Source organism: Capsicum annuum, chromosome 9 (genome assembly GCF_002878395.1).
Source record: "Capsicum annuum cultivar UCD-10X-F1 chromosome 9, UCD10Xv1.1, whole genome shotgun sequence".
NCBI lineage: Eukaryota > Viridiplantae > Streptophyta > Magnoliopsida > Solanales > Solanaceae > Capsicum > Capsicum annuum.
In genome coordinates, this window is record NC_061119.1 from 53,522,887 (window position 1) to 53,537,966 (window position 15,080).

At 40.9% G+C, this 15,080-nt stretch overlaps 1 protein-coding gene across 1 annotated transcript; it reads left to right on the forward strand.

Annotated features, from left to right (window-relative positions):
* Nucleotides 1-252: 252 nt before the first annotated feature.
* On the forward strand, nucleotides 253-14,691 carry LOC124887072. The gene is made up of 3 exons (XM_047396250.1): nucleotides 253-530; nucleotides 1,711-1,780; nucleotides 14,527-14,691. The coding sequence occupies exons 1-3, from the start codon at nucleotides 253-255 to the stop codon at nucleotides 14,689-14,691; spliced, it is 513 nt and encodes a 170-aa protein (XP_047252206.1).
* The last annotated feature ends 389 nt before the right edge of the window (nucleotides 14,692-15,080 follow it).

Consider the following 15,080-nt stretch of genomic DNA (forward strand, 5'->3'; position numbering starts at 1 on the left):
TATTTTATATTTAATTTGTGCACATACACATAATTGATTTTCATATTGAATATATGATGAACATTAATGAATTTTTGGCCAGTGATAAAATCTCTCTAATTGATTTTTGAGGCCTCTGCATACCAAAAAATGAAATATTATTTTAAGTTCAATTATTTCATAACTAGTTTTAATACTTGGTCCATGAAGAATTTTTTGTCGATTGTCAAGACATCACGCGTACAAAAGGTATACCGGTCTATAAAAAGGCCAATGGGTATATTTTTTGACGTCCTTCTGAAAGTGGATAAGTTCATTCTCCCGATGGATTTTGTGGTATTAGATTGTGAAATGGACCAAGATGTGCCTATAATTCTTGGTCGTCCTTTGTTAGCCACTGGGAAAGCCATTGTTGATCTAGAATTGGGGGAGATGAAATTTAAAGTGCATAAAGATGAGTTCTCTTTCAAAATCTGCAAGTCAAAAAAGCAAACTGTGGAGTTGCAAGTAGTATCTGTGGTGGATGTTGAAAATGAGAAGATAAATAAAAAGTAGTTTGAGGACCCACCTTGTAAATGAAAGAAAGAAGATGTCGAGACACAACGATAACTAACGCGCTAGGTGGGAGGCAACCCACAAATACCACAAAAGTGGCTCGTATCCTTTTTGATATGTTTTTGTAGGGTAGATGTTATCTTTTGCATACGAATAACCCATGAATTTGTGGCACTATGGAGTGTATTGGATAAGCTGAATAGTGGAGAAATGTGTCAAAATTGAGTAAATGCTTAACAGGGGAAAATAGGTGAGTAAAATTGCTCTCAATTACCTCGATCACAGTACCTAAGAGCGATCATGGTCACGCGAGTGTCTGCAATCGCAGTCCCTTAATTGCGGTCGCAGCCATCTCTTGCTCTTAACCCTTAGTTTCCCTTATTTCCCTCACACTCCCTTTTAGAATTGTACTCTCTAATTTTGGCCAATTTCTAGCTAATTTTGTGAGCACTCAAATAGCATCCTTGCATTTCGTTGCATCACAACTTCGGTAGGTGACATGAATCCATGCCTTTACTTGTGAAAATAGGCCATAGAATGCATGATTAAGAAGGGCCTATAGATTTGATTGTTATTCTTTCCATGTTGTCATACTTGGTATTGGTGTAATCTTGGATGTTTGATTAAGGTGTGCACACAAGTGGGGAAATAATTTAATACCCAATGATGTGTGAAATAGGTAGACAAATGAGATATTCATACCAAGTGTTTGATAAAATGCTCTATCAAACTTTCAATATCTATATTTTCTTTCAAAGGGAATTCACACACTTTTTAGCATTGTTCCTATGATCTTCATATGCTTCAACATTGTAGAACATACTACTAGCCAAAATTTGGAAGAAATTTGTACATGCAGAGCTGACACACAACTAGCCTCAGGTAGCGCGACCACGGTCATCGACCGCAGTCGTAGTAACACGAATGTGGTCCTAACTCACGATCGCGGTAATTGAGGATAGCTTCCTGCCATGCCAAAAATCCTACATTTCCAATTTTTAGTCTAGCAACAACAAGAACCTAGTTCGATGAACTCTAGTGATAATATAGCATAGTTTCCATGCATAAAATATCATCGAAAGATATAATTTGTGCTTAGTTCTTTCAGGACAACATCATGGATAAGTATGTTCACATTCGGTTCATGGAACCTGAGTACCACACTCTTTACTACAGGGATTTTCCAAGGACAAAGTTGTTGCCTGAGAGAGGAATTTGCTTGGAAAATGTGCCGGAGAAACTACCGGTACAACATGACAAACTTGAAGCCACAGGGTAGCGGTGGTTCTCCCCGGATCCATGCATTCAAATGAGTAATGGATCGGTGAAATTTATGCAAACATCATCAAAGTTTTTTTTTGGATCCACTCAACGTGACTATTAAGATTTGGAGAAAACTGGTGAAAATTGGGCCTAAACAAATCAATGATGTTTATGGGCTCAAGTATACTGACATGAGTGACTTCAAAGCAATGGGATGTAAATTGGGGAGTTGGTTAGCACAATGAATATTCCACCAAAATAAAGTCTTGTGGACAAAGACTAAAAGTAATATTTCCATGAACGACTTCACTTTCGAGGCCCAAATATGGTTGCACATAATTTGTAGCCGAGTTTCTCCTTGCACCCATATGACAGCAGTCCCTGAGTTATGTTCTAGGATGTCGCATATATTTTAGATGGCATCTCTCTAGTTATTGGTCTACTCGTGGTTAATGAAATAGATCTTGTCAAGGACCAAGAAGGTATGCATCTAGTCTTTGCCTCTTTGATTATAGAGATTTTCAAAAGAGCGGGGGTGGAAGAGTATAATAGTGATACATGGGTGTACCCTAATTCTCCCATTTATCCCTTGAGGATTATATATGAGGGTGCACAAGGGAAGAGCAAGAAAAGAAAGATCAACGTGGAAAAGACAGCATGCAGCGAGCCTAAGTCTCATAGGCTAACCACCATGGGAACTCTTGAGGAGATTGGGGTAAATATTGTATCCATCAAAGAGCTTGTGTCTAGATTACCCCATGGATTGGGATAATGGTTCAAAATATTCTTTGGTTGATGAAGTAAATGAAATGCAAGTTACGGATCCTATTTTTCTTAAGTTGAAGGAGGCAGTTCAGAATCAGAAGGTTGAGATTTTCTCCTAAAGGGAGATGGTGTTCTTAGTTTTTGGAAAGATTATTTATTCCAGATGGTATGATTTGAGGTAGCACATGTTAGAAAAAGATCATGATTCTCGATATTATATTCACCCAGTAGCCACTAAGATGTATCGCAATTTGCAGGAAATCTATTGGTGGAAAAAAGAAGGTTATTGCAGAATTCCTGGCTAAGTGACCAAATTGGCAAAAGGTTCAGATTAAGCTCTAGAGACCAAGTGGTACACTTCAGGAATTTAGTAGTCCTACTTGGAAGTGGGAAGTCATAAATATGCACTTCATCACAAAGTTACCTCATACTCGTCGTCAGCATGATTCTATTTAAGTTGTTGTGGATTGAATGACTAAGTCAGTTCACTTATTTCTAGTTAATACTTTTGATTCATTAGAAGATAATTCTAAGCTCTATCTTAGAGGCTTGGAGAAATTTCATGTAATACCCCAGAAAATTTTTCGTTGAAATTTTGTGCATAAACGTGTTGGGTTCTATCTTCTAGAATGAATTATAAATTTTTCATGCAGAATGTCTTCGATTATGACCCACCATTGCATAGAGTATCAAATAATCTTTCCAACGATATGTGGATCATCCAAAAAGAACACCCAAGTGACGAGTTATGAACATTCCGATCGAACTGTGAATAGTACTGAACAGCAAAACGTGCAGGAAAAAGTACTGAAGCCTAGCGTATTTTTTCTCCAACTTTAAACAATCATAACTCCTTGTACATATTGATCTGGGTAATATAATATATATCAACGGAAAGCTCTGTGAGTCCTCTTTCCAATGAAATTTGTTTCATCCAATTTGTCTATCGAAGCGAAAAGTTTTGGTCGATCTACTTCAGCCTACCAAAAGTAAATTTTTAGGTCAACTTCAAATGATCATAACTCCTCGTACATAATGATCTGAGTGAGATACTATATATCAAAGGAAATATATGAGAGTCCTCTTTCTAATGAAATTTGTTTTATCTAATTTGGATATCGGAGTAAGATGTTATGGTTGATCTACTTCAGACTATCAAAACAGTCCACCAAAGGACAGATTCGAGGATTATTTAATTTTTAGCGGCATTTTGGTCATTTTCCCTCACCCAAAATCCGTCCAAATCCTATATTAAAGACTATTAGAAGCATTATATGTTATATTTCATCAAATTCCCTCAAAAAGAAAACCCTAAGCTCCTACATCCAACTTCAAGAACCTCCACAGTTCACCATTAATTCTGCAAATTTATTCAAGATTCCAAGTTCCTAGTTCAGAACTCCAAGAACCATCATTCAAAGGTATGATTAACTTCTCAAAAACAAGTATAGATCTAAAGTTCATCATTCAAGTTATGTGGGTTTTTCAATAAGAACTCTCTTTCGTTCTTGTGCCCAAAAGTAATTTTCTTTACAAAGGCATGATTTTTATTATATTTTTTTATGAATTTGAAGCATGAACCCATATCTTATGATGATTTTTATGAAATATTAATGTTTATGATTTTGAAAGATGAATTTACATGAGTGGAGATATAAAGCATGAATCTTGAATGATATTTATCATGATTTTGATATTTGGGTCGTGAATCCCCATTGGAAATTGTATTTTTTTAGAAAGTGTGTATTATAAGCACGTTGATATTGAATATTTGAGATATTTTGAATGATTTGACCTTTTGGTCTTAATGGAGTTGTTTTGAACTCGAGTTTGAAAGAAATCTACAACGTGGTTGATTTTGATAAGTGGGAAGAATGATGGCTCCCGATGTATATTTATATATTACTGAAATTATTTTATTTTGGATTGTCTTTGAAATGATCTGAGATAAGTTCGGGAGAAATTTTTAGCACTGAGTGGGAGGTATAAAGCGACCTTACTTCCCTAGAACTACGTGCTCCCGTAGGAGTGAGCCTGAGGTTGATTTATATAGTGATCACTAGTTTGTGTAGATTTGATATCGATAGTGCTACTCCAATGGCAAGGATAGGATGGCTCTCTCCAACATGGGTTGTACATTGGACTCCATGTAGCTCACACGATTTATGTCAGTTATAGGATCTCCCAGTGTATGTGTGCTTTCTTGTGTCTATGGTGAATGGTGAAGTGATTTGAAAGTGGAATTGTGAAAGGTATTTTTTTTGAAAGATTTAAATGATATTTACATTGTGAGAATTGATATTCTTGATGAACTGAAAGTGATTGACAAATTATATGATGACTCAAATGTGTTATTGTACTTATTTCATCCTCTCATGATTATGATGATTTTCTTCGGGCTATGTGAGTCTTTCATACATCCTGCATATTTCTTATAAATATTTATGATGATGATGTTTATAAAATTGCAAACACCCTCATATACTCGGTTTCTTTCCATGGTACTGACCTATATCTTTGGATGTGGGCTGTATTTTCTCAGAATATAGGTTCAGGTGCATTTTCTAAGTTTGCCAGTGATTCTTTGGGCATGCTTTTCTATATCCTCTGTTGTGGTGAGTCCTCATGTTCTGAGGATGTGATGTCTGATTTTAGTTTCATGGAATTATTTACATTTGATAACTGAGTATGAGTCAGTTGGGGCATGTCTCAATGGCTCGCTAGTTTTATTGATTTTCTTAGAGGCTTGTCAGACTAGTATAGATGTTGGGAGTTGACTAATAAGTCATATTTTTTAATCTTTCTGAAGTTCTTTTATTCTTGGATGATGATTACTCTGTTGATATTTGAGAGTTATTTATGGAAACCCCATTGATTTGTGTTAAACTGAATGAAAATGGCTCAAAGGGTTAGCTTGGGGCTACTCGTAGCCTCAAGCACCGTGTGACGCTTCGGGACCCATTTTTCGAGGCGTTACAAACTTGGTATCAGAACCTAAGGTCTTAAGATGTCCTAGGGAGTCTGACAAGCACCGTTAAGTAGAGTCTTGATCATCGCTGTGTAGCGCGCCACATCAATGAGCAGAGGCTACAAGATATTTTAGAAAAAGTATGATTCTTTCTTTCAAAAGTCTATCATGCTTAAAGTGTCTCTCTCTACTATTGAGTCGTGCTTTTCTCTTTCAGAAATATGCCTCCATATCGAGTGAGAAGAAATAATGATGGTCTAGGAATTCTGTGTCACCCAAGAGTTATTTTATATCTTACCTCAAAGCTAGAAAGCTTATGTCCAAGGGGTGTATGTACAATTTGGTTAGAGTTAAAGACACTAAGTCTGAGACTCCAACTCTCCAGTTTGTTAACGTCGTCAATAAGTTTTCTGATGTCTTTCCCGATGATCTCCCAGGGATACCTCTTGATAGAGAGATAGAGTTCGGGATTGATCTTCTTCCTGATACTCATTCCATTTCTATTCCTCCTTACCGTATGGCCCCTGCAGAACTTAAGGAGTTGAAAGAGCAACTCAAATATCTACTAGATAAGGGTTTCATTAGGCCCAATTTTCTCCTTGGGGTGCTCTTGTGTTGTTTGTGAGAAAGAAAGATGGCTCTTTGCGAATGTGCATTGATTACCGCCAACTGAATAAAGTCACCATCAAAAATAAGTACCCCCTTCTGAGAATAGATGATTTGTTTGACCAATTGCAAGGTGAAACTTATTTCTCAAAGAAAGACCTTAGTTCGGCTATCATCATCTCAAAGTTAGGGAGTGTGACATCCTAAAAACAACTTTTTGAACTCGTTATGGCCATTTTGAGTTTCTTGTTATGTCTTTCGGGTTAACTAATGCCCCAGTAGCTTTCATGGACCTTATGAATCGAGTGTTTAGACCATATATGGATATGTTTTTCATAGTGTTCATCAATGATATACTGGTCTACTCCCGTAGTGAGGATGAACATTCTGATAATCTCTGAACTATCTTGCAAACCCTTAGAGATCACAAGTTGTTTTCCAAGTATAGTAAGTGTGAGTTTTGGCTAATGTCAGCTGCTTTTCTGGGTCTTATCATTTTTCTGAGGGTATTAGAATTGATCCCCAAAAGACCAAAGATATTAGAAATTGGCCTAGACCTATTTCTCTAACTGATATTCAAAGTTTCTTGGGCTTAGCTGGCTATTACCGCCATTTTGTTGAGGGTTTCTCCTCTATAGCATCTCCTATGACTCGGTTGACCCAAAAGAAAGTGAATTTCTTGTGTTCCGAATCTTGTGAGAAGAGTTTTCAGGAGTTAAAGACTCGACTCACTTCAGCCCCTGTTTTGACTTTGTCTGATGGTGTTGATGGTTTTGTGGTGTACTGTGATTCTTTGAGAGTTGGGTTGGGTTGCGTATTGATGCAGAAGGGTAAGGTGATAGCTTATGCTTCTAGATAGTTGAAAAAGCATGAGAAAAATTACCTCACCCATGACCTTGAGTTGGCTGCTATTGTGTTTGCTTTGAAAATCTGGAGATACTATTTGTATGGTGTCCATGTTGATGTTTTCACTGATCATAAGAGTCTGCAGTATGTGTTTACCTAGAGAGAATTGAATCTTAGGCAGAGAAAATGATCAGACTTGTTAAAGGACTATGATATAAGTGTGTTGTACCATCCAGGCAAGGCCAATGTTGTGGCGGACACCCTAAGTAGAGTGTCCATGGGTAGTGTTTCACATGTGGTAGAAGGTAAGAAAGAGTTGGCTCGTGATGTATATCGTTTGGCTAGATTGGGGATTAGGTTGTTTGACTCTGCTGAAGGTAGTATAGGAGTTCAGAGTAGTTCTGAACCCTCCTTGGTTTCGGAAGTGAAGGAAGAGCAATACTTAGATGCTAGTTTGGTCATACTCAAGGAGTCAGTCAAGGACAAAAAAGTAGAGGTTTTCTCCCAAGGGTGAGATAGTGTGTTGAGATTGCAGGGTAGATTGTGTGTCTCAAATATTGATGATCTGAGACAGAGGATTATTGCTGAAGCGCACGAAGTGCGATATTCTATTCATCCCGGTGCCACCAAGATGTACCGAGACTTGCGGGAAATCTATTGGTGGAGTGGCATGAAGAAATATATAGCAGCGTTTGTAGCTAAGTGTGCAACATGCCAACAAGTTAAGGTTGAACACCAAAGACTTGGTGGTATGATGCAAGAGTTTAGTATTCCCACCCGGAAGTGGGAAGAGATAAATAAGGACTTTGTGATTGGTTTACCTCCTTCCCGATGCCATCATGATTCCATTTGGGTTGTGGTTGATAGGTTGACTAAGTCTACTCATTTCTTGCCTATTCATACTTCATATATTGCTGAGGATTACGCTAGATTGTATATCTAAGAGCTAGTCAGACTACATGAGTTGCCTTGTCTATCATTTCAGATAGAGGTACTCAGTTCACTTCATAATTTTGGAAAGCTTTTCAAAAGGGTCTTGGTACCCAAGTGCTTTTGAGTTCTGCTTTTCATCCGCAGACCGATGGTCAGGCTGAGCAGACCATCCAGACCTTAGAGGATATGTTGAGAGCTTATACACTTGACTTTAAAGGAAGTTGGGATGATCACTTACCGTTGATAGAGTTTGCTTACAATAACAGTTTCCACTCTAGTATTGGCATGGCTCCATTTGAAGCCTTATATAGGAGAAAGTGTAGATCACCCATAGATTGGTTCGAGGTAGGTAAAGCGGCTGTGAGTGGTCCTGATTCGGTATTTGAGGCTATGGAAAAATTTAAGTTGATTAGGGAAAGGTTGAAAACTGCGCAGAGTCGTCAGAAGTCATATGCAGATGTTAGAAGGAGAGACCTTGAGTTTGAAGTTGGTGACCTAGTATATCTGAAAATTTCACCCACGAGGGGGGTGAAGAGATTTGGAAAGAAGGGGAAGCTTAGTCCCTGTTATGTTGGTCCTTACAAAATTCTTAGCCGTGTTGGTAAGGTAGCTTATGAGGTCGAGTTTCCTTTCGAGTTGTCCTCTGTTCATCCAATATTCCATGTCTCCATGCTTAGAAAGCATATTAGAGATGATGTGGTAGTGGATTCCTCTGTGAGTGCTGACATTCAAGAAAATCTTTCTTTTGATGAGATTCCTATTGAGATTCTTGATTTCAGTGTCCGAAGACTAAGGAATAAAGAAGTTCCCTTGGTCTAGGTGTTGTGGCGAAACCAATCTGTTGATGGTGCAACTTGGGAAGCTGAGGCGGCTATGCGATCCAAGTACCCACACCTATTTTCCGAGAACTCCGATCAAGCCGAAGGTACCGTTCTTTTCTAAATCATGCACTTTAGATAAAAGTTGCAGAAGTTACGCTGTCATTTATTATGTGTTCAGCTGTAGTTTTTTGAATTTATGCATTCTATGTTGCATTCGGAGTGAGAAATGATGTGGTGATGAGTCTAACAAATGGTTTCAGATGTATGCTCTATTCTCTATCTAATCTTGTCATGTCTAGCGTCATTCGAGGATGAATGTTTCCAGGGGAGGGATGATGTAATAGCCTGGGAATTTTTCGTTGAAATTTTATGCATAAACATATTGGGTTCTATCTTCTAGACTGAATTATAAATTTTCCATGCAAAATGTCTTAGATTATGACAAACTATTGAGTAGAGTATCGAATAAGCTTTCCAACGATATGTGGATCATCCAAAACGGACACCCGAGCGATGAGTTATGAACATTCCGATCGAACCGTGAATAGTACTGAACAGTAACACGTGCAGGAAAAAGTACTGAGGCCTGGTGTGTTTTTGCTCCAAATTTAAATGATGATAACTCCTTGTACATAATGATCTGGGTTATCTACTATATATCAACGGAAAGCTCTGCGAGTCCTTTTTCTAATGAAATTGGTTTCATCCAATTTGTCTATCGGAGAAAAAGGTTATGGTCGATCTACTTCAACCTATCAAAAGCAAATTTTTGGGTCAACTTCAAACGATCACAACTCCTCATACACAATGATCTGGGTGAGATACTATATATAAATGGAAATATATGAGAGTCCTCTTTCTAATGAAATTGGTTTCATCCAATTTGGATATCGGAGTAAGACGTTATGGTTGATCTACTTTAGACTATCAAAACAGTCCACCAAAGGACAGATTCGAGAATTATTTGATTTTTAGGGGTGTTTTGGTCATTTTCCCTCACCCAAAATCTGTCCAAGCCCTATATTAAAGCCTATTAGAATCATTATATGTTATATTTCATCAAATTCCCTCAAAAAGAAAACCCTAAGCTCCTACATCCAACTTCAAGAACCTCCAAAGTTCACCATTAATTCTGTAAATTTATTCAAGATTCCAAGTTCCTAGTTCAAGAACTCCAAGAACCATCATTCAAAGGCACAATTAACATCTCAAAAATGATTATCGATCTAAAGTTCATCATTCAAGGTATGTGGGTTTTTTCAACAAGAACTCGCTTTCGTTCATGTGCCCAAAATTAATTTTCTTTACAAAGGCATGATTTTTATTTTATTTTTTTACCAATGTGAAGCATGAACTTATATCTTATGATGATTAGTATGAAATATTGATGTTCACGATTTTGAAAGATGAATTTACATATGTGGAGATATAAAGCATGAATCTTGAATGATATTTATCATGATTTTGATATTTGGGTTGTGAATCCCCATTAGAAATTGTGTTTTTTTGAGAAAGTGTGTGTTATAAGGACGTTGATGTTGAATATTTGAGATATTTTGAATGATTTGACCTTTTGGTCTTAATGAAGTTATTTTGAACTCGAGTGTAAAAGAAATCCACAACGTGGTTGATTTTGATAGATGGGAAGCATGATGGCTCCCGATGTATATTTATATATTACTGAAATTGTTTTATTGTGGATTGTCTTTGAAATGATCTGAGCTAATTTTGGGAGAAATCTTTAGCACCGAGTGGGAGGTATAAAGCGACCTTACTTCCCTAGAACTACGTGCCCCCATAGGAGTGAACCTGAGGCTGATTCATATAGTGATCACTAGTTTGTGTGGATTTGATATCGTTAGTCCTACTCCGATGAAAGGATAGGACGGCTCTCCCCAACGTGGGTTGTACATTGGACTCCATGTAGCTCACATGGTTTATGTCGGTTATAGGATCTCCCTGTGTGTGTGTTTCCTTGTGTCTATGGTGAATGGTGAAGTGATTTGAAAGTGGAATTGTGAAAGTTATTTTTTTGAAAGATTTAAATGATATTTACATTATGAGAATTGATATTCTTGATGAACTGAAAGTGATTAAAAAATTATATGATGACTCACATGTGTTATTGTACTTATTCCATCCTCTCATGATCATGATAATTTTCTTCAGGCTATGTGAGTCTTTCATACATCCTGCATCAACAACAACAAACCCAGTGTATTACCACACAAACACATAGTAAAGCACAGCACAAGATTACATATCATAAATACAGCACCCATAAGTAATATAAAACAGAGAAAAGCGCACAGATTCGTAATAAAACATGGAACGCGGAATCATAACAGGCATAAAACCACCACCAAGTAATTCCCTACACTAGCGACCCAAACTGGCCCTAGTCCTCTGCCCTAATCCGCGTCCTCCAGACCTTTCTATCTAGGGTCATGTCCTTAGTGAGCTGTAACTGCTCCATGTCCCGCCTAATCACCTCACCACATTACTTCTTCGGCCTACCCCTACCCCACCTAAAACCATCCAACGCTAGCCTCTCACACCTACGGACTGGGGCATCCATGCCTCTCTTCTTCACGTGTCCGAACCATCTTAATCGGGCTTCCCGCATTTTGCACTCCACTGGAGTCACACCAATCTTCTCCCGGATAGTCTCATTCTGAACTCTATCCCCTCTAGTCAGCCCACACATCCAGCGCAACATCCGTATTTCTGCCACCTTCATATTTTGGATGTGGGAGTTCTTAACTGGCCAACACTCTGCTCCATACAACATGGCCCGACGAACTACCACCCTGTAGAATTTGCCTTTAAGCTAAGGCGGCACCTTCTTATCACACAGCACCCCCGACGCGAGCTTCCACTTCATCCATCCCGCCCCAATACGGTGCGAGACATCCTCGTCAATCTCACCGTTACTCTGGATCACGGACCCAAGATACTTGAACCTATCCCTCTTACATACCTCCTGCACTTCCAGCTTCACTACTACCTCATTCTCCCGCCTCACGTCATTAAACTTGCATTCCACATACTCTGTCTTGCTTCTGCTCACCCTGAACCCTTTAGACTCAAGAGTTTACCTCCACACCTCTAATTTGTCATTCACACCCCCTCGAGTCTCATCTATCAGAACTACATCGTTTGTAAAAAGCATACACCACGGCACCTCCCCTTGAATACGCCGCGTCAACACATCCATCACCAACGCAAACAAAAAGGGACTAAGAGTAGATCCCTGATGCAATCCTGTCAGGACAGTGAAATGCTCTGAGTCTCCTCCCGCCGTCCTCACCTGAGTTTTCGCTCCATCATACATATCCTTAATTGCTCTGATATATGCCAGCGGTACTCCACTCACCTCCAAGCATCTCCAAAGCACCTCCCTGGGGACTTTGTCGTAAGCCTTCTCCAGGTCGATAAACACCATGTGTAGGTCCTTCTTCCTTTCCCTATACTATTCCACCAACCTCCGTACCAGGTGAATTGGCTCCGTCGTTGAGCGGCCGGCATAAATCCAAACTGGTTTTCCGAAATAGACACTATCCATCTCAGCCTCACCTCGACCACTCTCTCCCAGATCTTCATAGAGTGACTCAATAACTTAATCCCCCTATAGTTATTGCAACTCTGGATGTCACCCTTATTCTTATTGAGAGGGATCATGGTACTCCACCTCCAAGCCTCGGGCATCTTTGCCGTCTTGAAGATTTCATTAAACAATCCAGTCAACCACCTTACACCAGCCTCTCCAACGAACTTCCAAAACTCCACCGGTATCTCATCCGGCCCCGTCGCCCTACCCCTTCGTATCCTGCGAATAGCCTATCTAACCTCTTCTACCTTAAAACGTCTACAATAGCTAAAATCCCGACACTCCTTTGAGTGCTCCAGTTCCCCTAACACAATAGCTCTATCCCCTTCGTCATTCAAGAGCCTATGAAAGTACGACTGCCATCTATTCTTAATGTGGCCGTCCTCCACCAACACTCTACCGTTCTCCCCCTTAATGCACCTTACCTGATCCAGGTCACGACCCTTCCTCTCCCTAGCCTTAGCGAGTCTAAATAACTTTTTCTCCCCTCCTTTCCCCTGTAACCCTGCATACAAGCTCTCAAAAGCGGCCATCTTAGCTGCGTGACTGCTGACTTAGCCTCCTTCCTCGCTAGCTTATACTCTTTCCTGTTTACCCGCTTCTCCTCTTCGTCCTTACTCTTCACCAACTTAGAATACGCCTCTTTCTTGGTCCTCACTTTCTTCTCCACCTCCTCATTCCACCACCAATCCCCCCAATGGTGCTCGGCCCAGCCCCTAGAAACACCCAACACCTCACTTGCATTCTCCCTGATGCACCTAGCCGTCCTATCCCATATACTATCTACGTCCCCCCTACACTCCCACACCCCCATTCCCGCCAACTTCTCCCCTATCTCCCATGCATTCACTGACGTCAGGCCGCCCCACTTAATTCTAGGTCTACACTTCTTACTCCTCCTCTTTCCATTCTTCTTTATACCCAAATCCATAACCAAGAGCCTATGCTGGGTCGAAAGATTCTCACTCGGGATGACATTACAGTCCTTACACAATGCCCTATCCCCTTTTCTAAGCAACAAAAAGTCAATCTGGGTCCTGGCTATCGCGCTTTGAAAGGTGATCAGGTGCTCGTCCTTCTTCGAGAAGCCCGAGTTCACCACCACCAGCCCAAAGGACCTCGCGAACTCCAATAGGGTAGACCCCTCATCATTTCTCTCCCCAAAACCAAAACCACCATGCACATCACCAAAGCCTCTCGGTAACGTCCTGATGTGCCCGTTGAAATCTCCTGCTACAACAATCTTCCCTGAGCTAGGCACGCCTCTCACCACCTCCTCCAAAGCCTCCCAAAACCTCATCTTCTACTCCCCCTCCGATCCCACTTGCGGTGCATAAGCACTACACACGTTCAGGGTAAACGCCCAAAAGACCAACTTAATAGTCATCAACCTATCGTTGATCCTCTTCACCTCTACTACCTGCCCCCTAAGCTCTTCATCTACTAAGATGCCAACTCCATTCCTACGCCTCTCGCTCCCAGAGTACCACAGCTTGTAACCATCCACATCCCTAGCCTTATACCCTACCCACTTGGTCTATTGAACACACGCAATGTTGATCCTCCTCTTCCTAAGAATCTTCACAAGCTCTATGGACTTACCCTGACGGGTCCCTATATTCCAAGACCCAACCCTCAGCCTACCGTCACTATCCACACGCCCTCTACTGCCCCCCCCCCCCCCCCCCCCCCCCCCCGCGGCCAAACCTTAACCTCCCTCTCACTCCCGCCCTTTCCTCATCCCCCGCCCCCACCACGGCCCCATGCCCCAACCCCCTCGAACCTGACCTTATCCACCCATTACCGCACACAGCCACAACTACACGAAAGTATAAGAAAATATAAAGATATAAACGATGGTAGTAGCAAAGCAGCAGCAAGAAATACAAGGCTCACACAAATTCAAAGAAATACTCCAGGAACAAAACTATACTCAATTAGGGGGCAAACACCACTGGACTCAACACCCACAGCCCCAAATACAGATTCCCAAGCCGATACCCCAATCCAAGAAGTCAAGAAACGACCACAGCAACAGCAACAACAGACAACAGGCAATATCCACAAATCCCACGCAAGTCAAGGTACAGAGGCTAATACTAGCATAATACGAAGAATGAAAGAATGCAGAATAAAGAATGAAATAACAAAGGTTAAAAGTCACCGAATTACGCTTGTAGACCAAGTCGGAAACCAAGCCCAGCGTTGACCGACGTTCAGGGAGTTCCGGTGCTGAGATGGAGCTGCGGCTACTAGAGATCGAGGGAACTAGTCAGAACTGGTCGTCGTTTGGGTGCTGCGGCTGCTGGCTACCAGGTGGCAGGTACAGACGGAGCTGCGGCTAAAGACAGAGTTTCGGCTATTGGGTTGTTGTACCCCGCCGACGCCGGAGGGGGAGGGACGGCTTAGAACCGTAGGTCGGCGACGGAGGGAGGCGGGGAGCGGCGACAGGGGTCGGCGCTGGGGACCGGAGGTCGGGGTCGAAGGTCGGGTCGGGTCGGCGCCAAAGGTCGGCGACGATGATAGGGGTCGGGGACCAGGGCGAGAAAGAGAGAGAGAGGGTAGAGAGAGAGAGAGAGAGAGCCGTTAGAGAGAGAGAGGGCCATTAGAGAGAGAGAGAGCAGCCATGGGCTTTCATACATCCTGTATATTTCTTATAAATATTTATGATGATGATGTTTATAAAACTGCATACACCCCCATATACTCGGTTCCTTTCCATGGTACTGACCCA